Source organism: Erythrolamprus reginae, chromosome Z (genome assembly GCF_031021105.1).
Source record: "Erythrolamprus reginae isolate rEryReg1 chromosome Z, rEryReg1.hap1, whole genome shotgun sequence".
In the NCBI taxonomy this organism is placed as follows: Eukaryota; Metazoa; Chordata; class Lepidosauria; order Squamata; family Dipsadidae; genus Erythrolamprus; species Erythrolamprus reginae.
In genome coordinates, this window is record NC_091963.1 from 124,903,508 (window position 1) to 124,928,623 (window position 25,116).

A 25,116-nucleotide genomic window follows, 5' to 3' on the forward strand; every position below is an offset into this window, starting at 1 on the left:
AGTTGGATAACGATCTGTTTGAGTAGTGTAGGGTTTCCTGCCTAAGAAGGACTAGAAGACCTCCAAGATCCCTTCCAACTTTGTTGTTATTAGTAGTAGTAGTAGTAGTAGTAGTAGTAGTAGTATTTACTTTTATGTACTTTATATCTACCAGACATTTCTGTAACATAGTTATCTTACCATCAAAACCCAAAGTCACAGTTTCATTGTTTTGCCATCTCAAGCACAAAATCCAGAGAAGTTTCCAAGAAGAAATAAAGTTGGATGCCTTATTTTCTCTTATTTTAATTTAATCATCTCTGCTATTGCTATCAGTGTTTTTGTCCTTTCATCCATTGAGGACTATTAATTTAAACTAGACTCTAATTGGACTTTAATTGGACTCTACTATATGGAAAGTTTAATGAAATTGTAAGGAAGAATTTGTTCTGATGGAGGAGGGACTATGATTTTTAATTGACTAAATTAATTTTAATTGAGTGGCATACATATTATTGATTAATTAAGATATTTGAGACATATAAGACTACTCTGGTGGGTAAAATTTTGGAATAATGAAATAATATTATTAAAAGTAAAGGATTTAAATGAGGTTTTAAAACTTTTTAATGGATTTTTTAAATGAAATTGACTTTAAATTGATTTTAAATTGGACTTTATTATAAGAAAATGTAATGAATTTTTTAGGAATAAATTGTTTTAATGGAGGAGGATCTAATTAAAGATTTAGATTTTAACTGAGCTGAATTGAATGTTTAAACTAAAATATTTGAGATTTTAAAAAAGAATTTCTTTTTGGGGGGGAAATAATGAAATTTTTCTAGGGGGAAATAATGAAATCTTACTGTTAAATGAGAAATTGAAAATGGTTCAGTTTGATAGGGTTGTCTAGCTTTAATGATTAATGTAAAGATTAAGATTTTAAGTGAGTTGCATACAAAATAATGATTAACTAAGTTACTTTTTGAGATGTATAAAATTATTCTGATGGGGACATTATTAGGATAATGAAATAATACTACTGAATATGAAATTGAATTGAAAATGTTTAGGTTTGCTTAGATTTAGTAGGATGATTAATATTAATGATTAAGGTGTAATGATTAATTTGGTTAATGTTGTTGTCGATTCAAATATATAGATGAGAAGGACTATGGAATTGTATAAGTAAATGAACTATAAGCAGATAAACTATGATGAATGTAAAAAGAAAAAGCATGGAAAGAGAAAATATTCTTAATGATATTTGCTGATATTTTTTAAAAAGTTAAAGAAAAGGGAATAATGATATACTAGAAATGTTAACTATATTTTTAATATAATTTGGAATATGATTATTAAATTTAATTTAATGATCTTCTTTTCCCCCTCTTTTTTCTTTTTCTTTCTCCCTTTTTTTCAGAATGGAATATGTTGACTTTACTGGATTGAAATTGTTATAATTAGAGTAGGGCAGATGATTTCGCTGATTCACAATGACTTTTTTCCCCTTCTCTTTCTAGAATAGGTTATGATGATGGATTGAAAGTTTTATAATTAGTACAGGGAAGATGATTACACTGGCCATGCAGTGACCTTTTTTTTTCTTTTTGTAGAATAGGGTAGGATGATGTTATTGGATTGAAAGTGTTATAGATGGAAAGCTTTATAACCAGAACAGGATATGATGAATGTATGGAGTATTTAGTTTTGTTTTTATCCTCCCTTTTTCTTACCTTTTCCTTTTTTCCTCTCTTATTTTCTCCCTGCTTTTATCTAATTTTCTTTAATCTTTATTACTATTCTGTATTTCTATTCATAAAAGGGAATTATTTTTAATTAGGTTCTTTTTTAATTTGGTTTATTAATTTGGTGATATTTGGCACATACTATATGGTTGGCTCCCCTTTTTTTGCCCCCTTTATATATATTTTAGCTAATTTGTTTTAGTAATTTAAATACCGTGTTGGAGATATTTGCTCCTTTTCTTTCCTCTTAAGGTTCTTTTTCTTTTCTCTTTTATTTTAAAGGGCATTTATTATGAAAGAGGTTTTAAAGTATATATGAAAATTGATATGGAGGAGATTTTTGAGAAAATTGAAACATTTTAATCTAATTAATTCAATGTGATTAAGAATAGTAACAGTCTAAAATGTACACAGACTTTTTTTTTTTTACTTTGAATAATAATTTTTTGGTCCAGATGTTAAATCATAAGGAGGTGGCGTTGGTTAATCCATGTATACTGAAATTGTAAAAATGATATATTGTAAATTAATTTGAAATTAATGGTATCTTTTTTTCTGTACACGTGATTGGAGAAGAAAAATTTTAAAAAATTCAACCCCCCCTCCCCCAAAAAAGTTATAATTTGGTAAAGTTTATTTCTGGTAATCCTCAATAAATGTCTAATGTCTTATCAATTTTTCAAGATGGTGAAATTTGAAAGATAAATTGTTTGAAAGTAATTGCGCATAAAAGCATACAATTTTCAGTTTGTTTTGATTAAATGGAAGTGGAAATGCAATATTAACGTCAGTGAAATATGCCATAACTTAGATCCATTGGTTCCTGTGCCACAAAGTTAATAAACCTCAAGAAAAGTAGTTTAACACAATATGTGTTTTCTCCTCTCTTCTCTAATTTGCCCTCTCAATTTTTTCTGAAAGCCTAAATTCAATTATTACTTTTTTCTCGTTTTAGTTATAATCAGTAACTTTGTTTTTCATTGTGTTTTTCTCTACAAATTTCTTCTCTGTTCTAAGTTCTTAAAATGTCTGAGAGTGGTACAAAATGTTTCTAATGTTATGGTTTCTCAGCAATATGAATTATACCTTTATGTTTTAAAAAACGACATTATAGTTTTACAGCTACAAAACCCAATCCTATCCACATATATCGAAGGAAAATATTCCTATCTTACCAATTGCATTTTCTTCATTATTTCTTTCTGAAAATAACAGAAATGTTATCAGACAAAAGTACAAATTTATAAAACTTTCCTATACTGCAGTCTTACCTATACTATTATTCTGCTACTTTGCCTCTTGGATAGCCTCATTTTATACTTAAAAGACAAAAATAAATAGCATCAGCACTGATGGCTTCCCGATGTGCTAGAAAATCTTAAGTTATCAGAAAGAATAATGTTATTCTCTATGCTATATGATGTTCCTTGACCTCCTAATAGAATCCCTCCAAATATGATGTTCCTTGACCTCCTAATAGAATCCCTCCAAATATGACTTGGGATCACTGAGCTAGAATAGCCAATGACTATTTCTGGACCCCAAAATTATCTTTCTTCCTGAGCTTTGTTTGAATATCTGAGTTCATATAAGTCATAGTGTTTATTCATTATTCTTGTATCCTAAATCCCTCCTCTAAATTCAGACCAGTCCTGAGATATGCAAGATATTTTTTTGCCTATCTGGCAGATTTCTCTCCAAGAATCCTCAACACCTATACAACCTATACAATCTATGCTGCTGCAGTTACCATAGCAGCATTATTCTTTTCATAACACTAAATCATCTATTATCATCTATCTATCACCTTCATCTCTCTCTCTCCACCTATACACATCTTCCAGAAAGAACAAAGCAATCAGGTTCAGAGAATGCCAGTCAGATTGCTAAAAGTTAAAAAAATTGAGTGGAGGTTTTTTTTCCTCCAAACCTTTAAAAATACAAAATAATACATTTATTATTATTCCAGCAAACCAAATATTTGAAATTCTTTAATTATAACATTTTATGGGTCTGTTTGTTTATTTCTTCTTTAAACCTTTTAAATTAGAAAGTTGTTTTTATGGGAGAGCTGCACTAACATACTGAGAGGTATATTGCAGGACAATTTTACATTATAGAATATATATTTTAAAAACACACTTACCGGTTGTTGTTGTTTTTATTATTTCTTGTTCTGCAGAAAGTAATACAATTATTATTCCTTAAAACTGAAATGATATATTGCATTCAGTATATTATTACCAGAATAAAAAAGAAAGAAATAGAGGGAAATGCTGAAAAGGACTGGGAACACTTAAGGGACATTGTGCACTCTTCTGCACTAAAGGTTCAAGGACTCTCACACAGGAAACAACAGGACTGTTTTGACTAAAATGATGAAGAGATCAAGCCTACTTGCTGAAAAGCACCAGCTTCATCATGCTTATCAGAATGACCCATCATCAACAGCTAAGAAAAATGCCTTCAACAACACTCGTAGGATCATCACACAGAGCAAGCTTTGCAAGATGCAGGACTCCTGGTTGAGTACCAAAGCAGATGAAATTCAGAACCCTGCCGATAGAAACAACATTAAACAATTCTATGGAGGCCTCAGATCCATGTATGGACCTCAGCCCTCTACTGGACACAGCTGGTGCAACTCTGAGAAGACCCTGATTCTATAGCGTTGGGCAGAACACTTCTAATCTGTATTGAACCACCCATCTTCCATCAACAATGAGGCAATTGTCACAATTTCCCAGATGGATATCAACCACAGCTTGGATTCCCCACCATCAAAGCCTGAAATCCCACCGGCCATTAACTAGTTGTCCAAGACCAAGGCTCCAGGATCTGATGCAATACCAGCAGAGATCTGTAAGGGTGGTGGTGGTGATGATGGCACTTGTTGACAAACTCATTCAGCTGTTCCAGTTTTTCTGGAATCAAAGAACCATTCCTCAGGAACTGAAAGAGGCATCCATCATGCACCTCTACAAGAGAAAAGGGAGTGTGTGATAATCAGAGGAATATCCTGCTTTCCATCTCAGTTAAGATCCTTGCATGAGTGTTGCTGAATTGCCTGACTGACCACCTAGAACAGGATCTATTACCTGAATCATAGTGCAGTTTCCGCAAAAAGCATAGCACTGTGGATATGATCTGTGCAGCCTGATAGCTCCAAGAGAAGTGTCAAGAGCAGAATCATGAATTGTACACCATGTTCATGGATCTCACTAAGGCTTTTGACACTGTCAGTCATGAAGGCCTGTGGTGCATCATGTCAAAATTTGAGTGTCCTGATAAATTCATCCGGAAGATACATCAATGTGCTGGACCATGAGGAAGCTTCAGAGGCCTTTGCCATCACAAATGGCATCAAGCAAGGGTGCGTGTTGGCACCAAGTTTGTTCAGCATAATGTTTTCAGCCATGCTGTCAGATGCCTTTATGTTTTATTTTTATTTATTTATTGTTAGAGTTGAAAGGGATCTTGCAGGTCATGTAATCCAAACATCTGCTCAAGCAGGAGACCCTACACTATCCCAGTCAGATGGCAGTCCAGTCTCTTTTTGAATGTGTTGAGTGTTGGGGCATACACAACCTCCATTGGCAGACCGTTCTCACCATTGGAAAGTTATCTCTTATTTCCTGGTTGAATCTCTCCTTGGTCAGTTTCCCTCCATTGGTCCTGGTCTATCCCTCTGAAGCCCTGGAAAATAGTGTGACTCCCTCTTCTCCACGGCAACTATCAAGTACTTGTGTATTGCTATCATGTTCTTCCTGGCTCTCCTTTTTGCTGGACAATATGTGCCCAGTTCCACTAACCTTTCTTCATATGTCTTGGTTTTCAGTCCCTTATCATTCTGGTTGCTCTCCTCTGCATCCTCTCTAGAGCTTCAATGTCTTTTTTTATAGTGAGGTGACCAAAATTGGATGCAGTACCCCCGGGTGTGGTCTGACCAGGGCATAGAAACATAGAAACATAGAAGACTGATGGCAGAAAAAGACCTCATGATCCATCTAGTCTGCCCTTATACTATTTTTGTATTTTATCTTAGGATGGATATATGTTTATCCCAGGCATGTTTAAATTCAGTTACTGTGGATTTACCAACCACGTCTGCTGGAAGTTTGTTCCAAGGATCTACTACTCTTTCAGTAAAATAATATTTTCTCATGTTGCTTTTGATCTTTCCCCCAACTAACTTCAGACTGTGTCCCCTTGTTTTTGTTGTCAATTTCCTATTAAAAACACTTCCCTCCTGAACCTTATTTAACCCTTTGACATATTTAAATGTTTCGATCATGTCCCCCCTTTTCCTTCTGTCCTCCAGACTATACAGATTGAGTACATTAAGTCTTTCCTGATACATTTTATACTTAAGATCTTCCACCATTCTTGTAACCCATCTTTGGACCCGTTCAATTTTGTCAATATCTTTTTGTAGGTGAGGTCTCCAGAACTGAACACAGTATTCCAAATGTGATCTCCCAGTGCTCTATATAGTGGGATCACAATCTTCCTCTTCCTGCTTGTTATACCTCTAGCTATGCAGCCAAGCATCCTACTTGCTTTTCCTACCGCCCAATCACACTGCTCAACCATTTTGAGACTGTCAGAAATCACTACCCCTAAATCCTTCTCTTCTGAAGTTTTTGCTAACACAGAACTGCCAATACAATACTTAGATTGAGGATTCCTTTTCCCCAAGTGCATTATTTTACATTTGGAAACATTAAACTGCAGTTTCCATTGCTTTGACCATTTATCTAGTAAAGCTAAATCATTTACCATATTACAGACACCTCCAGGAATATCAACCCTATTACACACTTTAGAGTCATCGGCAAATAGGCAAACCTTCCCTACCAAACCTTCCCCTATGTCACTCACAAACATATTAAAAAGAATAGGACCAGAACAGACCCTTGTGGCACACCGCTTGTAACCTGTCTCTGCTCAGAATACTCACCATTAATAATAACTCTCTGATGTCTACGCTTCAGCCAGTTACAAATCCACTGAACTATCCAGGGATTAAGTCCAATCTTCACTAATATATCTATCAGCTCTTTATGTGGAACCGTATCAAAGGCTTTGCTGAAGTTCAGATAGGCAATATCCAGGACACCACCTTCATCCAACACCTTTGTGACATAGTCAAAAAAATGCTTTATAGAGTGGTATTAGTACCTCCCTGGTCTTGCAGTGCATTCCTCTGTTGAAGCAGCTTGAGATTGTGTTGGCTATTTTAGTCACTGCTGCAAATTGCTGGCTCATATTTAGTTGCTTATCCATCAAAATTCTGAGATCTCTCTCACGGTCGCTACTGTTAAGTGTGGTTTCTCCTAATTTGTATGTGACTCTTTGGTTTTTCTTGCCTAGGTGTAAGATTTTCCTTTTCTCAACATTGAACTTCATTTTGTTAGTTTGAGCCCACAGTAGTAGTCTATCAAGATATTTCTGTATTTTGAGCCTGTCCTCTGGGGTATTGGCTACCCCTGCCAATACCCCAGGGGTGTCATCTGAAAATTTGATTAGTTCGCCTTCTATTCCCTCGTCTAGGACATTGATAAATATATTGAAGAGCACTGGGCCCAGGAGTGAACCCTGTGATACCCCACTACCTACCACATTCTATATGTATTTAGATCCATTGAGGATTACTCGTTTGGTGGGTTGGTCAGCCTATTATTTATTAAATTTATATGCCACCCCTCTCCAAAGACTCGGGGTGGCTCACAACATATAAAAGCAGTATACATTGAGATAATAATTAAAGTTAAAATTAAGAATTATATTTAAAAAGAAACCAAAAAGCCTATTAACATGCAAATATCCCATTCAACAAACTTACTATATATATATTCATTGACCGGGGGTAGAATCTAATGACCCCAAGCTTGACAGCATAAGTGAGCCTTTAAACTCTTACAGAAGGCGGGGAGGGTGGGAGCAACATGAATCTCTGGGGGGAGTTGGTTCCAGAGGGTCAGGGCTCCCACAGAAAAGGCTCTTCCCCTAGATCCTGTCCAATGACATTGTCTATTTGATGAGACCTGGAGAAGGACGACTCTGTGGTACCTAACTGGTCACTGGAATTCATACACAAGAGGTGATCCCATAATTAATCTGGTCCCATGCCATGTAGGGCTTTATAGGTCATAACCAACACTCTGATTTGAGTTCAGAAACCATGTAGATATTAAACAACAGGGGGGAGAGGACCAACCCCTGAGCAACTCCACAAGGGAGGGATCTAGGAGTTGACCTCTGACCCCCTGCTAACACCAACTGCAAGTGACCAGAGAGGTAGGAGGAGAGCCACCATAAAACATTGCCTCCCACTCCCAACCCCTCTAGTTGGTGCAGAAGGATACCATGGTTGATGGTATTGAAAGCTGCTGAGAGGTCAAGGAGCACCAGAATATAGTTTTTGTGCTATAGCCTGAATCCTGACTGTTGAGTGCCTAGATAATTGGCTTCATCCAAGGACCATTGGAGCTGGAGTGACACCATTTTCTCAACAACCTTCCCTATAAAGGGAAGGTTGGAGATTGGATGATAGTTATTAAATACAGCTGGGTCCAGGGAAGGTTTCTCAAGAAGGGGGCGCACAAGTGCCCAGCTCCATGTCTCCTCCCTGCTGGCCAAAACAAGCCAGAAGGGACACAAGTCCAACAAATAGGTGGTGGAGCTCACAGCTCCCGTGGCTTTGTTCACTTCATCAGTTTGTTAATCCATCTACTTGTGTTGTAATCTATCCCACATTTTTCCAATTTGTAGAGTAGTATGTTTATTTATTTATTTATTTAATTGGATTTTATGCTGCCCCTCTCCGAGGACTTGGGGCAGCTCACAGCATATATAAGAATCAGAACGGTAATATAAATCCAATTAATGCTACATTTAAAAACAATTAAAAGAAAAACTTATCGGCGAATCACTCAACAATCATACTTAAGCATTCAATGGTCAGGGGGAAGATCTAAAAGTCCCAAGCCTGGCGGCAAAGATGAGTTTTTAAGCTCTTTCAGAAGGCAAGGAGGGTGGGGGCAGTGTGAATCTCTGGGGAGAGCTGATTCCAGGGTCGGGGTTCCCACAAAGAAGGCTCTTCCCCAGCCGACATTGTTTGATCGATGGGACCCTAAGGAGGCCAATTCTGTGGGACCTCACCGGTCACTGGGATTCGTGCGGCAGAAGGCGGTCTCAGAGATAATCTGGTCCTAGGCCATGTAGGGCTTTATAGGTCATAACCAACACTTTGAATTGTGCCCGGAAACTGATCGATAGCCAATGCAGTCCGCAGAGTGATGGTGAGACGTGAGCATTTCTTGGAAGTTTAGTTAGTTTAGTTTATTTAGATTTGTGTGCCGCCCCTCTCCAAAGACTCGGGGTGGCTAACAACAATAAAATACAATGTAACAAATCTAATATTAAAAAGTAATCTAAAAAACCCCAATTTAAGAGACCAATCATACCAACAAATTATAAATTCTATAAGCCTAGGGGGAAGGGAGAGAAAATTTTCAATTCCCCATGCCTGACCACAGAGGTGGGTTTTAAGGAGCTTGCAAAAGACAAGGAGGGTGGGGGCAACTCTGATATCTGGGGGAAGCTGGTTCCAGAGGGTCGGGGCTGCCACAGAGAAGGCTCTTCTCCTGGGTCCCGCCAAATGACATTGGTTAGTTGACGGGACCCGGAGAAGGCCAACTCTGTGGGACCTAACCGGTTGCTGGGATTCGTGCGGCAGGAGGCAGTCCCGGAGATATTGGAAGGCCCAAGACTGCTCGCGTGGCTGCATTTTGGACAAGTTGAAGTTTCCGAACACTCTTCAAAGGAAGCCCCATGTAGAGAGCATTGCAGTAGTTGAACCTTGAGGTGATAAGGGCATGAGTGACCATGAGCAAAGACTCCCTGTCCAAATTGGGCCGCAACTGGTGCACCAGGTGAACCCGGGCAAATGTCCCCCTCGCCACAGCTGAAAGATGGTGTTCTAAAGTTAGCTGTGGATCGAGAAGGATGCCCAAGTTGCGAACCCTCTCTGAGGAGGTCAATAATTCCCCCCCAGGGTGATGGATGGACAGATGGACGTGTCCTTGGGAGGCAGTACCCATAGCCACTTCGTCTTGTCTGGATTGAATCTGAGCCTGTTGGCACCCATCCAGACCCTGACAGCCTCCAGACATCAGCATATTACTTCCACTGCTTCGCTGAGTGGACATGGGGTGGAGATGTACAGCTGAGTGTCTTCAGAGTACTGATGGTAACTCACCCCATGCCCTTGGATGATCTCACCCAGCGGTCTCATGTAGATATTAAACAGCAGGGGGGAGAGAACTGACCCCTGAGGATCCCCACAAGGTAGGGACCTAGAAGTCGACCTCTGCCCCCCCCCACTAATACTGACTGCAACCGACCAGAGAGGTAGGAGGAGAACCACCGCAAAATGGTGCCTCCCACTCCCAACCCCTCCAATCGGCACAGAAGGATACCATGATTGATGGTATCGAAAGCCGCTGAGATGTCAAGAAGCACCAGGACAGAGGATAAACCCCTGTCCTTGGCCCAACAGAGATCATTCATCAGCATGACCAAAGCAGTTTCCATGCTGTAACCGGGTCTGAATTTTGACAGCTGAGGGCCTAGATAATCGGCTTCTTCCAAGGACCGCTGGAGCTGGAGAGACACCACTTTCTCAACAACCTTCCCCATAAAGGGAAGGTTGGAAACAGGATGATAGTTATTAAATATGGTTGGGTCCAGGGAAGGCTTCTTGAGGAGAGGGCGCACAACTGCCTCCTTGTACAGAGCCAGGAAGGACCCCTCCCTCACAGAAGCATTGGTAATCTCCTGGACCCAGCTCCATGTCACCTCCCTGCTGGCCGAGACCAGCCAGGAGGGACAAGGGTCCAGCAAACAGGTGGTGGAACACACAGCTCCAATGGCCTTGTCCACTTCATCAGGTGTCATCAGGTCAAACTTGCTCTAAACAAATGGACTAAGATGGGCCCCTATCACCTCGACTGACTCATTGTCAGTCGACTCTGCACTCCAATTGGAGTCAAGGTCAGTCCGGATCTGAGCGATTTTGTCTGCGAAAAATGTATTAAAAGCCTTGGCACTACCCTGCAAGGGTTCCCTGTCTCCCTCCTGGTTAAGAAGGGAGCAAGTCACCCTAAACAGGGTGGCTGGGTGAGATTCCGCAGATGCAATCAGGCTGACATTGTATGCACACTTTGTCTCAATATGAGCTTTTACAAGTGTTCGGACAGGTTCGGATCTGGTCTTTCTCCAACACTTCTCTAGATGTCTCTTCTGACATTTAATTCCCTGGAGCTCCTCAGTAAACCAAGGAGACTTCCAGGGTCTGTTGCCAGAGAAAAGTCACAAAGGCGTAATTCGATCTACAGCCTCTGTCACAGCCATATTCCAGGCTGCAGCAAGCGACTTCACCAAACTGTGGACAAGTGAATCTGGCAAAACCTCAAGCGCCCTTTGAAAACCTTCTGAATCCATCAGGCATCTGGGGCAGAACCTCCTAATAAGTTCCGCCTCCCTGCAGGGAAGTATTGGAGCCTTAAAATCAAGCTGCAGTAGAAAATGATCTGACCATGACAATGGCAACGTTTCTAAGCCCCTTAATATCAGATCATTACTCAACTGTCCCGAGAGGAAAACCATGCCGAGAGTGTGCCTCCTCTCATGGGTTGGGCCTTGAACTACTTGGGTCAGGTCCATGGTGGCCATGGTGGCCATGAACTCCTGCGCCCACCCTGAGGGTTCACCGAGTGACGGCAGATTAAAATCCTTCAAGACAATAAGTCTGGGGGACTCCACTGCCATCCCGGCTACCTCCTCGAGCAGTGCAGGCAGGGCTGTTGACAAGCGGCTAGGAGGCAGGTACGTGAGCAACAAGTCCACCTATATCCCTAGGTCCAACCTCATAAGAAGGGACTCACAACCCGCAATCTCAGGAGCAGTGAGCCTACGCAGCTTGAAGGTCTTCTTGGCTATAATTGCCACTCCTCCCCCCCTTCCCTAGCGTCATGGCTGGTGCCACACCTGAAACCCGGCTGGGCACATTTCTAAGAGAGGAACTCCCCCCTCTGGGCCCAGACAGGTCTCAGTCATACAGGCCAGGTCTGCCTCCTCCTCCAGGAGTAAATCCTGGATGTGGGGAGCTTTATTTATAGCAGATTGATTGATTGGTTGGTTGGTTGGTTGGTTGGTTGGTTGGTTGGTTTGTTTATTTATTTATTTATTTATTTATTTATTTATTCTTGGCATTGAGCAGCACCATCCTGAGCCCAGGGTCCGGATTTCGCTTATCAGCAGTTCCCTTGGTTGAGTCCATGGGGCCAAAACAAGGGACCACTTTCAAGCAGAGGTCCCTTGTTTCCCATGAACGGCCTACCCCATGTCTCCCATCATATCTGCCTCTCCCCAGCATGACCAGAATATCCAGGCCCTCCACCACCTCAAAGATAGGCACCCTGCCTCCTCCTGCCTCCAAGCCGCCTGACCAACTGTCCCTTCCATACATTTCATACATCCCAGACATCCTCTCCATCCAATCAAATTCATACATTCATCTTAAAATTGATCTCCTTAATAAAGTTAAGAACAAAAATTATATTAACCCATAAATAGTGTCCCATCACAATCACAATCACACTCACTATCATTATATGTTGTGGTCTATTTTATCAAAAACTTTACTAAAGTCCAAGTATATTAGGTTTACTATATTATGCTGTTCTACTGATTTAATCACTGTGTTGAAAAATGATATGAGATTGGTTTGGCATGATTTGTTCCTGACAAACCCTTGTTAGCTGTTGGTAATTATCTTGTTTCTGGGTAGTGACATATCTGTTTTTTAATTATTTTTTCTAGTATTTTTCCAGGTATAGAAGTCTTTAGTTGCCTTGGTCTGGTTTTTCCCCCTTTTTTTATAGATAGCGACTAACGTCAGCTTGTTTCCAATCTTCTGGTAGTTAACATGTGGTCCAGGATTTTTGGAAGATATGGAGTAGTGGTTCTGTGATGATATCAGCCAGTTCTTTTAGGTCTCTGAGGTATGATCCATCTGGTCCTGGCAATTGTACTATGTTTTTACTTATGTTGAGTTCTGTTGCAAAACTGTTTTTTGTAGCTGTGTTGCAGATTTGTTGTTTGGTGATTTCTTTTTGTGTGAAAATTGATGCAAAATAGATGTTGAGCAGCTCTACTTTGTCTCTGTTGTCTATGATTTCTTTGCCACCTTTTCTTTTTAGTGTGCTGACTGTTTCCTTGATTCTTTCTTGTTGTTTATGTGTTGGAAGAAACTTTTTGTTCTGGAAAAAACAGTTTCTTGAGAGTTAGCCTAAGATACAGGACCAATGGGAAACTGTTCAACCTGTGAAGACTCCAAGCTGTCACCAAAATAAAGTAACTTTGACAACACTCTTTCCTGTGCAGTGACAATTAATACTGAGTTCAACTGCAGAATTGAAAAGGTAAGCTTTGCATTTGGCAGACTAAATGACCAACGTATGGAACCGATATGGAATAAGCCTTGCTACAAACCTCAAAGTGAGCAGTAGTGATAACTACCCTGTTGTATGCCAGTGAAACTTGGACTGTCATGCTAGGCAATTGAACCTCTTCCACATGACCTGCCTCCTTAAATTCTAAGGATCCTCTGGCAGGATAATTGCCTGACACTGAAGTCCTCTCCAGAGAAGGCCCGCCATGAATTCCTATTCTGCTGATGAAAACCCAGACATGCTGGGCAGGTTGCTAGAATGCCAGACCATCTCATCCCTTAACAGCTCCTCTATGGTGAGCTATGCAAAGGAAAACGACCACATGGGGGACAAAGGAAGTGATACAAAGATACATTGAAAGCCTCCATCAAGTCCCTTGATATTAAACCACCTCCTCTGAAACCCTGATTAACCAACATGCTAATTCACTAAGGCTGCCAGACATCTGAGGCCATAAGAACATTCATAGCAGAAAAGAAGCAAGCACTCTGCAAAGCCAGAGCTGCAAATGCTCAACATGTGAGAGAACATTTCATGCTCATATAGGCCTTACCAGCCACCTGCGGACACATCACGTACAGCCTACAACCCATTAGATTCAAGGACCTATATGGGCATGATAGACTGACATCATCACCAGAATGAGAAAAGTATATGCTTCTAAGTGGAAACAGATATATGCTTCTTTTATTGATAATGACAAGTAAACTTTAATTGGTCTTCCAAAAATACCTAACAACTTCTTAACCCTTGTTTTTTACAGTTTGCTAGGGAACTGTATCTAAAAATGAAGGTCCAGAGAGAAACATGCATTGCAATTATAGATGCAAGAATAAACATAAAGTGAAAAACTGAAATATTCAATGAGGTTAAACATAAATGATTCACCTTTATGTGTGTGTGGAGGGGATACATTTTTAAGTAGGCATTGTCCTTTTCAAAAAAAATATACCTATTTATTTTAGGCATTGTTATAATGTGGAAAAAAATGCAACTGACAATTACTTACTGAACTGAGATATTTTTTGCAAGCTCTCTGAAATAAAGTAGAGAAATATAAACTCGTTAGATTTCAAACTACAATCCATAAAAGAGATTCTATCACAATCTCTTTCAAATATTCATTTTTGGAGATCCTCAATTATTTCACAGGGAACAAAACATCAAGAACTAAACAAGGAAGGAAACAACTTAGAACTAAGGAGAAATTTCTTGACAGTTAGAACAATTGATCAGTGAAATGGCTTGTCTCCAGAGGTTGTGAATGCTCCAACCATGGAGCATGAATGGAAGTTTTAAACAAAATGTTGGGTAATCATTTGTCTGAAGTAGTGTAGGGTGTCCTGCCCAAGCCAGGGATTGGAATAGAAGACCTTCAAGGTCCCTTACAATCTTGGTAATTATTAAGATTTATGTTCAAAAGTTGAGCAATCTACATGACTGGGAGCTGGTGAGTTTGGATTGGTCAATCCCAGGAGAAATTGTAAGACCCCAATCTTCTACTTTTCAGCAAGAAAGCAGCATTTTTGGCTGTTGGACTGAAAGTTCTTAGTCAAGACCTTCCAACACAACACACATTAGTAATATTTACTATATTCCCATGTCCTGTGAACTCCATGTTGGGAAATGGCTGTCATTAAATAAGTATATTATTTATTATTAAGAAAAATACAATTAGACCAAGATTATCATGCTTTTTGAAGAAAAATCATGGTATATATGCAATTGGGTGCATTTCTATGTTTATACCACATACAACACATTTATTAGCACAAACACTAAAATAGGCATTTCCTAAAATATTTTGTGGATATAACTTCACAGGTTTCTCTAGTAACAAATTTATAATACTTACGTTTCAATTTATGTGCCACAAAAGCAATCAGGCATCCAAAAAGCACTAATATTATTACGAAGGGCCCAATCCAAGGGGATGACATTGGATAAAAAACATCTGAAAGATGCATTGAAAGCTTTTTAGCATTTTTATTTATCTCAAAGAAATTCAAAATTGACAAACAGTTTAGCTAAAATTACTCCAGTATTCAAAGTGTACCTTGTAAGGTGATGGATGGAAATGTTTTAATTCAAGTTAGTTTAATTAATAATTTCATTTATTAACTAAATTAATTAAACTAAATTGGGTTAAAATGAATTTAATTAATTTAAGCAAGTTAATTTAACTTAATTAAGCTTACCATAATCTAAAACTTACTTTATTTAAATTAAATAATGATTTTGAATGTAATTTAATTTAGACTTTAGATCAAGATTTCCAGATAGACCATGTGATTCAGTGACCACCATCATAAAATTCAAAATGGAAAGGGTTCTCTCTCCATAGTACACATATGATCTTTTTGTCATATTTTAAATTCTTTCTGTTCTTCACATGGATAATAAAAATACAGTTTGTTTAATTATTTCATAACTGTACCATAAGTTTTTTAATTACTTAATCAATATAATATGCAAACTCCTATGTTCTATTTCATTACATCTGCAGATCCTCAATATTGTGCTGCCAAAATTCAATGGCATCAATCAACTGGAGTGATTTTCCTGCACTTTTTTGGTCACAAAACAAGAATATGTGTTAAACTCATAATATGTTTAATCTACAAATTCAGTAAAGAAGTAAAAAATATTTCTTCAAATTAGGGAAATGACCTCCAGTGGTGTGAAAAAGGTATGCTGAATTCTTTCTATCAGCTATATCTATTGATCTCTATCTATTGTATCCATCTATTTCTCTAGAAACAAGACCTGTTTGTAAATATTGTGGTATTTTCAGCTTTTGGACATTCAAAGAATTGGGCACTGGCAGGACAGAAATTATCTGGCCAAGGTTTCTTCTGCTCCTACATCTAAAACCATAAATATAACACCCATCCTTTATACCTTTCCTTTTATTTTCTAAATTGTGAACGTTCTACAGATTAAAGATGGAAATGCAAAAGCGGAAAAACCTGTAGAGTCATATATAAATCCATTTTTTTTTTAAAAAAAAAAATGCTAATGTGGTATTAAACCTGAGCAAAATATTCTGTCTGTGCTGGATTTGCAGCTTGAAACAAACATAATATTTTTGTTTTTATTATTATATAAGACACTGACAGTGTTCTCTCTAAATTTTTTTTGGGGTGAGCGGAAAAGTATAGTGTCTGAGCGGCAGTCCCTTCGGGACTGGGCGGCACAGAAATAATAATAAAATTTCCCTCTCGGCTTCTGGGCAGGTTTGGAAAACTCTGAGTTGATGATGATTTTTAAGTGAGCGATTGCTCACTGCTCAGCTTAGAGGGAACTATGCTGACAAATACATATTTAAAAGCAGCATATCATTAATGCAAGGAATAAATACATAATTTTCAAAAACTATATTCCAAAGAAGCTCCACTATTAAAAATCAGCCTCTGGTCCATCTCCCCACTCACCAGAAATATGAACTCGGGATTCTTGCTCGCTATTTACCAGTTTGTTAATGATTTTGCAGGAGACTTCACTATCCAAACTTGGTTCTAGTGCAATAGAAGCAAAAACTGAAAAGACTCCAGCCATGACCTTCATGTCTGCTATAGCTGACTTCTCCATCCTATTTTTTCCTTTGCTGTCCAACCAGAAAGCCTGTGGACTTGGGTACCATCCTTCAGAGCTGCAGGTAAGTCCAATACCTTGACCTTTGTACTCTGCCAAGGTAATGGTTGGATTGCCTCCATTTGCTGCAGAGAAATACAAAGCCTTTAGTTTCTATGTCCATAAGAAATATACAAATAACTAAACTGGTTTAAGATTGATAAAAAAATAAAATATATGGGCATTATCATGATAAATATACTGTATATTTTACTAAATACAATCCACTCTTTCATCCATGTTAATACCATAGCCTGGTAGCTAAAACTTCCTCTACTTCTTATATCTTGCATCATTTAGAAAAATATAAGAAATGCACCAAGGTTGGTATGGGAGAAAACTAAAAAACAACAGTACTTGAGTATACCAGTCTGGCTTTCAACAACAGAAATATTGATTCGCCCAAATGTTATTAATATGGAAAATATTGTTAGCTATAAAGACTTTTTGAAATAAAGAAAAAGATATCCCCAAGGAGGATGACGTACTCAAGAAAATCATAGTGTGCAGAGATGGACATGATGACGAAGCGGTTAAATAATCAAGAAGAATTAGATTTTTATAAAATTTGGGAAAGGATTTATATATGGTTGAATAAAAAGAATACTAAATGAATGGAATAGAAATATATATATATATATGTGTGTGTGTGTGTGTGTGTGTGTGTGTGTGTGTGTGTGAATTGATTCTCTTACAAAAGTTTTAATATATGAATTTTTTTTAAAAAAAACTGTCTTTTTTTATATTCTCAGTATTGATCTTATAAATTTTAGTGTTTTCTTTTCTATATTAGAAAGACTTCTATTTTGAGCAGGGCAATTATAGCCCCTGTATATGTTCAATGTTTGTTTGTTTTGTTTGTCTTTCTATGAAAAATTAATTAAAATATTTTTTTTTAAAAAGACTTTTTGAATAAAACAAATGAAAGAGGAAATGAGTGAGTAAAGGATCAATATAACATGGTATGCAGATGTATACTAGATATGAAAAAGATGCAAAATTACAGGGTTTTATAAAGAACCAACAGAATTAGATAAAATCTTAATAGAAACAGAAGAAATATTAATAAATAAGCAGTATAATTATGTATTGGGTGAAAAGCTAGCAGAAGAACAAGTAAAGGAGACAATGGATGAAAAATTTCAGTCCTACAATAGAACTAGATAAATGGCAGAAACTGTGGGAAAGGGATTATAAATTAACAATGTCAACTGCATATAAACAGAATTTATATAAAATTTGTTTGTTTGTTTATTTATTTGTTTGTTTTTTCTCTGAGAACTCGGGGTGGCTTACAACATATCATGAAACACAATATACAGTACAACTATCTAAAATCCAATTAAATTAAATAATTAAATGTAAAAACCCTAATAACATTTAAAAATCACTCATTCCCATTCAACAGCAAACATACCTATATTCGTTGGCCAGGAGGACAGAGTCCGATGGCCCCAAGCTTGATGACACAGATGAGATTCTCTTTAGACTCTTATGGAAGGTGAGGGGGGGCAGTACAAATCTCTGGGAGGAATTGATTCCAGAGGGCTGGGGCCCTACAGAGAAGGCTCTTCCCCTAGGCCCCACCAGATAAAATTATCTAGATGATGGGATCTGGAGAAGGCGACACTGTGGGACCTAACCAGTCGCTAGAACTCATGCGGCAGAAGGCAGTCCCACAAGTAATCTGATCCAATGCCATAGGGCTTTATAGATGTTTTATAGATGGCACTTTCCATCTGCTAGGTTGGCAAAGATGCTTACAAATAAATCAGCTAAATGTTGGAAGTGCCACCAGATACCTGGATTTTATTATCATATGTGGTGGACATGTGTAAAAGCAAAGAAGTATTATACCAAAATAAACATATGTTTGGAAAAGATAATAAAACAACATATTGAGTTTAAACAAGAAATATTTTTGCTAGATATCTTGCCTGAAACCTAAAACAAAGAAAATATATGTTTAATTATTCAGGTATTAACAGTAGCTAGAATTGTATTTGTATAGCATTAGAAAAGTGAAGAGATTCTTACTGAAGAGGTGTTCAGGAAAATATTAGAATGTGCTGAAATGAAGGAGAAAGAACAAATTGATTATTATATGTTGTGGGAAGCATTTTATTTGTTTGCTTGTTTATTAGGTTCTATGTCGCCCTTCTCCACAGACTCAGGACAGCTCACAAGAGAGATAAATACAAAATACAAAAATAATGTCTGTAAGAAATGTAATGTTAAAATAGTCTAAATCCCCAGTTTATAAAAGAATCATCCACATTCATCCTATTAAATTACCCATTCATGACATTGGCTGTAGCTAGATATTAGCACTCAACGGCCCCAGGCCTGCCAGCAAAGATTAATCTTCAGGGCCTTGTGGAAAGCCAGGAGGGTGGGGGCGGTATGAATCTCTGGAGGGATTTGATTCCCAAGGGCCGGAGCCGCCACAGAGAAGGCTCTTCCCCAAGTCTTGCCAGATGGCATTGCCTGGCTGATGGGACCTGGAGAAGGCCAACTTTGTGGGACCTGACCAGTCGCTGGGATACATGAGGCAGAAGATGGTCCCATAACCCACAGTTAGAGAATAAAACAGGAAAATGGAAATGAATGAAGAAGATAATAAGAAGAATAGAAAATACATTAAAATAGAGATAAGAATAAAATGGCAATAGATTACATGTATATGATGGGAATAATTATGTTTATTGTTATTTTTGTATTTTTATTAAAAGATATGCTATGAAGGAAATGAGTTACACAAGGCATAATTGTTTAATGCAGTGTTTTTCAACCAGTGTGCCATGAGATATGGTCCGGTGTGCCATGGGGAAATTAAACATGGGTCCCCAAACTATGGCCTGCGTGCCGGATATGGCCTGCGGAGGCCATTTATTCAGCCCGCCACAAGCCGCCTTCATCCAAACATAAACATTTCCCTCACATCCCACCAGCTAACAGCGACAGGAAGAGTGGAGGCACAGGGAACGCTCACTGACCAATCACATTCTAGGATTCATCCTGACCACTAGTGATGAACCAATTGCAGGCCGCCTCTCATCCACACCCAGGAAGGTCTCCGCTCGAGCTGCCATGCACTTGTCATTGTGTGGCCGCAGCGAGTAGTTGAAGCTGCTACTCCTCCCCATGGTCCCAATTTCTAATCCTGGTCAGGACTGGAGGTAAATATTGCCACCACTAGATGAAGACTCAGCCTCAACTGTGTTAGAGTGTCATTTTGTTTCATTTTGGTTGGTGGTGTGCCCCAGGATTTTATAAATGTAAAAAATGTGCCACGGCTCAAAAAAGGTTGAGAATCACTGGTTTAATGTATATAATTTGTGGAAGGATGTTGCATAGAAATATTTGTACCCAGGTGACACTGCATAAAGAGAGATGAAATGTCTATATTTTTGAAAAAAGGAAAATAAATAAAAAACTTGAAAAAGATAAAAAATAAAATTATTTATTTATGGTATTTCAGTTAGTATTCATACTCTCTGATTTGCAAAACACACAAATTCCATTCCCCTTTTTTGCTTTTCATTTTAATCTTAAATTAAAGCTATAAAAAACACAGATAATCATCTCATAGTGTAAGAAACTTTGAGCATTTCATAGGTAAGAAAAAGAAAACAACCGTGGAATTCATTTATACTCCTTTCAGTAAAATACAGTTACTCAGAAGAAAATGAATGTTTCCATCAATTGCTAAAAATGCAGAAGTCATAAAGGTATTGTGACCTGCCTGTGCAATTTGATTCAGAACAGGATACAATCAGGTTTCATCACGTTTGAAATTATGAATGCCAATGAAAAGCAAATTTCTCTTTTTGTTTTTCTTTGTTGCTATATATATATGACCCTTGCAAAATCCAAATTATCAGTCTCATTATTTTATGAATAAATAATATAATCTTACCTGCTAAAACCAATTCAACTATTGTTTCATCATACCATGTTTCTGTGGTTATAATACAGGTATATGATCCCTGGTCAGAGAGGCTAACGTTCCTCAGAAGCATGGACATGTTTCCTTTTTTAAACTCAGAATCAAAGAGATGTGTTCGATTTTGATATCTTATATCCTTTGTTGCATCTTGATTGTTTTTCACTTCAATTTTCTGGGATGATTTATTCAAGATCCACTGAACCTTGATTTTGGTGTCTGTGAGCGTCTTTGAAATTTCTATTTCACATGGGAGAATTACTTCCATGTGAAGGTATCCAATTACAGGATCTCTCAATGGTTTGATTGAAAAGTGACCTTTTAAAAAAGGAATAAATCAAAAGAGTCATTATAATGTAAAAACTATAAATTTGTAGTACATTCTCACATTTGTTCCTAATTTTATTGCCTTGTTTGTAGAATGTGAATTTTTCTAATAGGCTGTAAGAATGAGATAGAGTAGAGTAGAGCAGAGCAGAACAGAACAGAACAAAATAGAATAGTTCTTTATTCACCAAGTATTATTGGATGCACAAGGAATTTTTCTTTGGTGCATATGTAATCAAGAGTAGATTCTAGAATAAATGTTAGGACAAAAGTGATAATTCTTAGAACTAAGACGCCTTAAACAAGATCTAAGTATTGCCCACAAGATCATATGCTGCAACGTCCTGCCTGTTGGCGACTACTTCAACTTCAACCGCAACAACACAAGAGCACAGAACAGATTTAAACTTAATATTAACAGCTCCAAACTTGACTGTAAAAAATATGACTTCAGTAACTGAGTTGTCGAAGTGTGGAACTCATTACCGGACTCCATAGTGTCATCCCCAAGCCCCCAACACTATACCCTTAGATTATCCAGATTCCTAGAGGTCAGTAAGGGGCGAGTACAAGTGCACTAGGGTGTCTTCTGTCCCCTGTCCTATTGCTCTCCTATATCTCCTATACCCTTCTTCTATTCCTATATCTCTTCTTCTATTCTTTCATTGATACGTTCTATTACTATATCTTCTTTTCTATTCTTTCTTAGATATATTTTATTATGAGTATCTCCTCTATAACCTTCATCATGTATTTTACTATGTGTGTGTGTATATATACCCACTAAAACCCTCAATGTGTATTGGACAAAATAAATAAATAAATAAATTCTATCAATTATTTATTGTAGCTGCCCTATTTTCTCTTCAATGCAGAATAATAAGAACCAGAAAATTGCTTCTATTTTGGTATTACCTTAAAACCAAATGAGTCACTGCCATATATTTAATGCAAAACAATAGTTACCTACTACATGTGAAATCTGTAGAAGTATCAATATCCAAACAGCAGAGAACAAGGAACACATGGAGCTGCAGATAGAAAAAATAGGCTTAGTCTGCAATTCTGGAAAGGAAAATAATAGGTTTCAAGATGCGTCTGTTGTTTTGATGATATAATTGCTAAAAAAAACACATATAAATTATTCATGGAATTTTAGATTTTTACATTGTAAATTTGAAAGCAGCTTTTATTATATGGTTGAACTAATTAAATTGAATTAAATAATAAATTTATTATTGTAGTTTAATTAAACTATATTCTCCAGTATCTTACTATAAATGGTCAATTTTGGATTCTTCATTTTTGGCCAAAGTTCTTCCTTCACATAAATATTTAATTTGTTTGTTTGTTTGTTTGTTTGTTTGTTTGTTTGTTGATTATCATATTTCTATTCAGTTATAAAGATTCTTGTTGATGTATGTAAACCTACATAATGTGAAAATAAATATTTCTCAATTATTTCTTTCTAGTTCATTTTGTAATGTACCATATAGAAAAATAAATAAGCAAGTACAGGTTAACAATGTTGAGAACTTATGCCCAGACTCTGTTAGTATTAAATAAATTTAAATAATCTACATCTGTTTAATCTAATTGCATTGCATATCTGGCTGCACTCAATATACATCCGCTTGTATCACTCCACTTTCCCCTGATTTTATGTTTCCTCTACTTTTGTGTATATTATACTCAATACTGGGAATATTAAAAATGCTTAGAAAGCCAAGGATTTTCTCTGAAGACATAGGTTGAAATATTAGTTTGTCTTGTGAGTTCAACAGATATTTCTAAAGATTGTGTTATTTATTTATTAGTTGGAATCAAATACATTCAGAAATATTATATGTTTTGAATTTATTTATTTAATTCAACTTCTATGCCGCTCAATCCCAAAGGGCTAAGTGAGTAAATTTACTCACCCACCTAGGATGGGTAACTTTTATTCCTTAGTAAAGTGATCTCTGGATGATAAGAAGAAGCAACCATTTCAAATCTATTTAAAATGAAAGCTGAAGTAGTAAATACCCTCTTTTACTTTATTAACAAGGATAACTCCTTAATGAAATAGGTCTTAGTGATATCCCTACATTTATATTTTATTTCCTAGAAAAGCTTATGTCAAAGCATAAAATAAAAATATACATTTATTGTTGTACCTTCACAAAAATATTATTTCATAAACACTAAGGAAGACCTCATTCATTTAAATTACAAATTAATAATTAAACTGAAACATATTTCAATAATAAAAAGAATGACCCATATTTCTGATTTTTAAAATTTGATGTACCCTGCTTTCCCCAAAATAAGACATCCCCTAATAATAAGCCCAATTGGGCTTTTGAGTGTATAGCAATAAAGACAAGTACTTATTTTGCGGTTCAAAAAATATAGAATGTTGCTAGAAACAGGAAAATGTGAGTTCTAGTCCCACATTATGCATGAAACCCAGTTGGGTGATTTTAAGCCAGTCACTCTTCCTGAGGCCAATTCATTGCACAAGATTGTTGCAATAGGGAAGATGGGAGGATTGTATTGAATTATTTATAAAAATAATAAAGGTGGAATTTAAAAAAAATCTTTTTAAATCATATAATTTTCTTACCTGAAAAGCAGACCACCTAGATACATTCTTTAGGTTTTCTTCACTCCCATTTTTCCTAGACCTTTGTCCCTAATTTGAATTGTTGACTTTCATTTTCTAGAACTCCAATACACCGTTGAAAATGAGGGCAATAAACTGTTAACTAGTTGTTATAAAACACACCCATTCCACTAAAAGACAAAGGTCACACTATTCATTTAGCCTGTAAGTTCAACAGACAATTCTTGGGTTGGTACATTTAGGAGAATGCATGCATATTTTGTCAATGAGTTTTTTTAACCCTCTAGTTAGCTAGTCTATTATAATCTATTCGCCTACTCTTTACTAAATATTGTATGGATTTTGTGGTAGGTTTTATAGATTACTCTATAAATACAAGACAGAAAAAATAATAAAACATGTAAAATGGCCTCATATATGTTCTGTCTGGGTTCCCCCAGACGTCAACACCAACTAAAAAGAGTAGCCAGACACGCTGGTAAAAAGCAAAGTCATTTTATATCTTTGAAAACAAACACAGATAACAAAAACTGTTCTTACACACTGGAATGCTATGAAGCTTCACAGAAGAGTCACGACGGCCAGACAATACAACAGGCTTCTTGCTGGCACACACACCACTGTAGATAATAAAACCCATGCCTCCCCCAAGTTTTCAGCCTTCAAGGCCACAAGCCAGAATCAGAGACGCCCAGGATCGAAGCAAGGTCACAGGACTCCCAAAAGATAACTCTCCACAATACAGGAAGGGCGGGCCTGCCTTTTCAACCTTTCTAGGGAGAACCACACCCAAACCCAGCTGTTGCCTATTAGGGATGGAAATACCTACCTAATTGTCCCCTTCGTTGTGCTGCCCTTCTCTGCCTCATATCTATGATGGCTTGTGCGTTCTCATCTAATGATTCCAGGCTACTCGCTGGGGAGAGCTCCCCCCCGGGGGTCTCAGGCTGTTCTCCCTCCTCCTCGTCCTGACATTCCTCTTCCCCGTCTGCCTGGTCCTCCTCCTCCTCCTGTTCCTCGTCCTCCCCCTCTGAGCATGGAGCCGGCAGAATTCCAGCCGTTCCCTGAGGAGCCTCAGACTGAATCACAACAATATATTAAAATAATGCAATTAATTCTTACAATACTATTCAATGACATAATGAATAACAATACCACCACAATATTATTCATATTAATCAAGTCAAGTCAATTTTGTAGATGTTAACATGAATTGTAAAAACTTGGCAAACATTAAATATAACATAAGTGCTATTGACTAATTTAAAAAAAGCTTTGATCAAATTTGTCAGACTGATCTGAGATAAGTTTTAACAAAGGAAAGTGAAGTTCTACTGGCCAACATTATAAAAGGGG

The 25,116-nt window shown here is 37.4% G+C and overlaps 1 protein-coding gene across 1 annotated transcript in view; it reads right to left on the reverse strand.

Annotated features, from left to right (window-relative positions):
* The window catches only part of LOC139154074 (butyrophilin subfamily 1 member A1-like), a 32,609-nt gene extending 11,516 nt beyond the window's left edge, over positions 1-21,093 (reverse strand). The window contains exons 1-2 of the mRNA XM_070728505.1: positions 20,799-21,093; positions 16,681-16,965 (exon numbers count right to left, since the gene is read on the reverse strand). Of these exons, the coding sequence (XP_070584606.1) occupies positions 16,681-16,965; positions 20,799-21,093 (580 nt within the window). The remainder of the gene's footprint in view (positions 1-16,680; positions 16,966-20,798) is intronic.
* Positions 21,094-25,116: the final 4,023 nt, after the last annotated feature.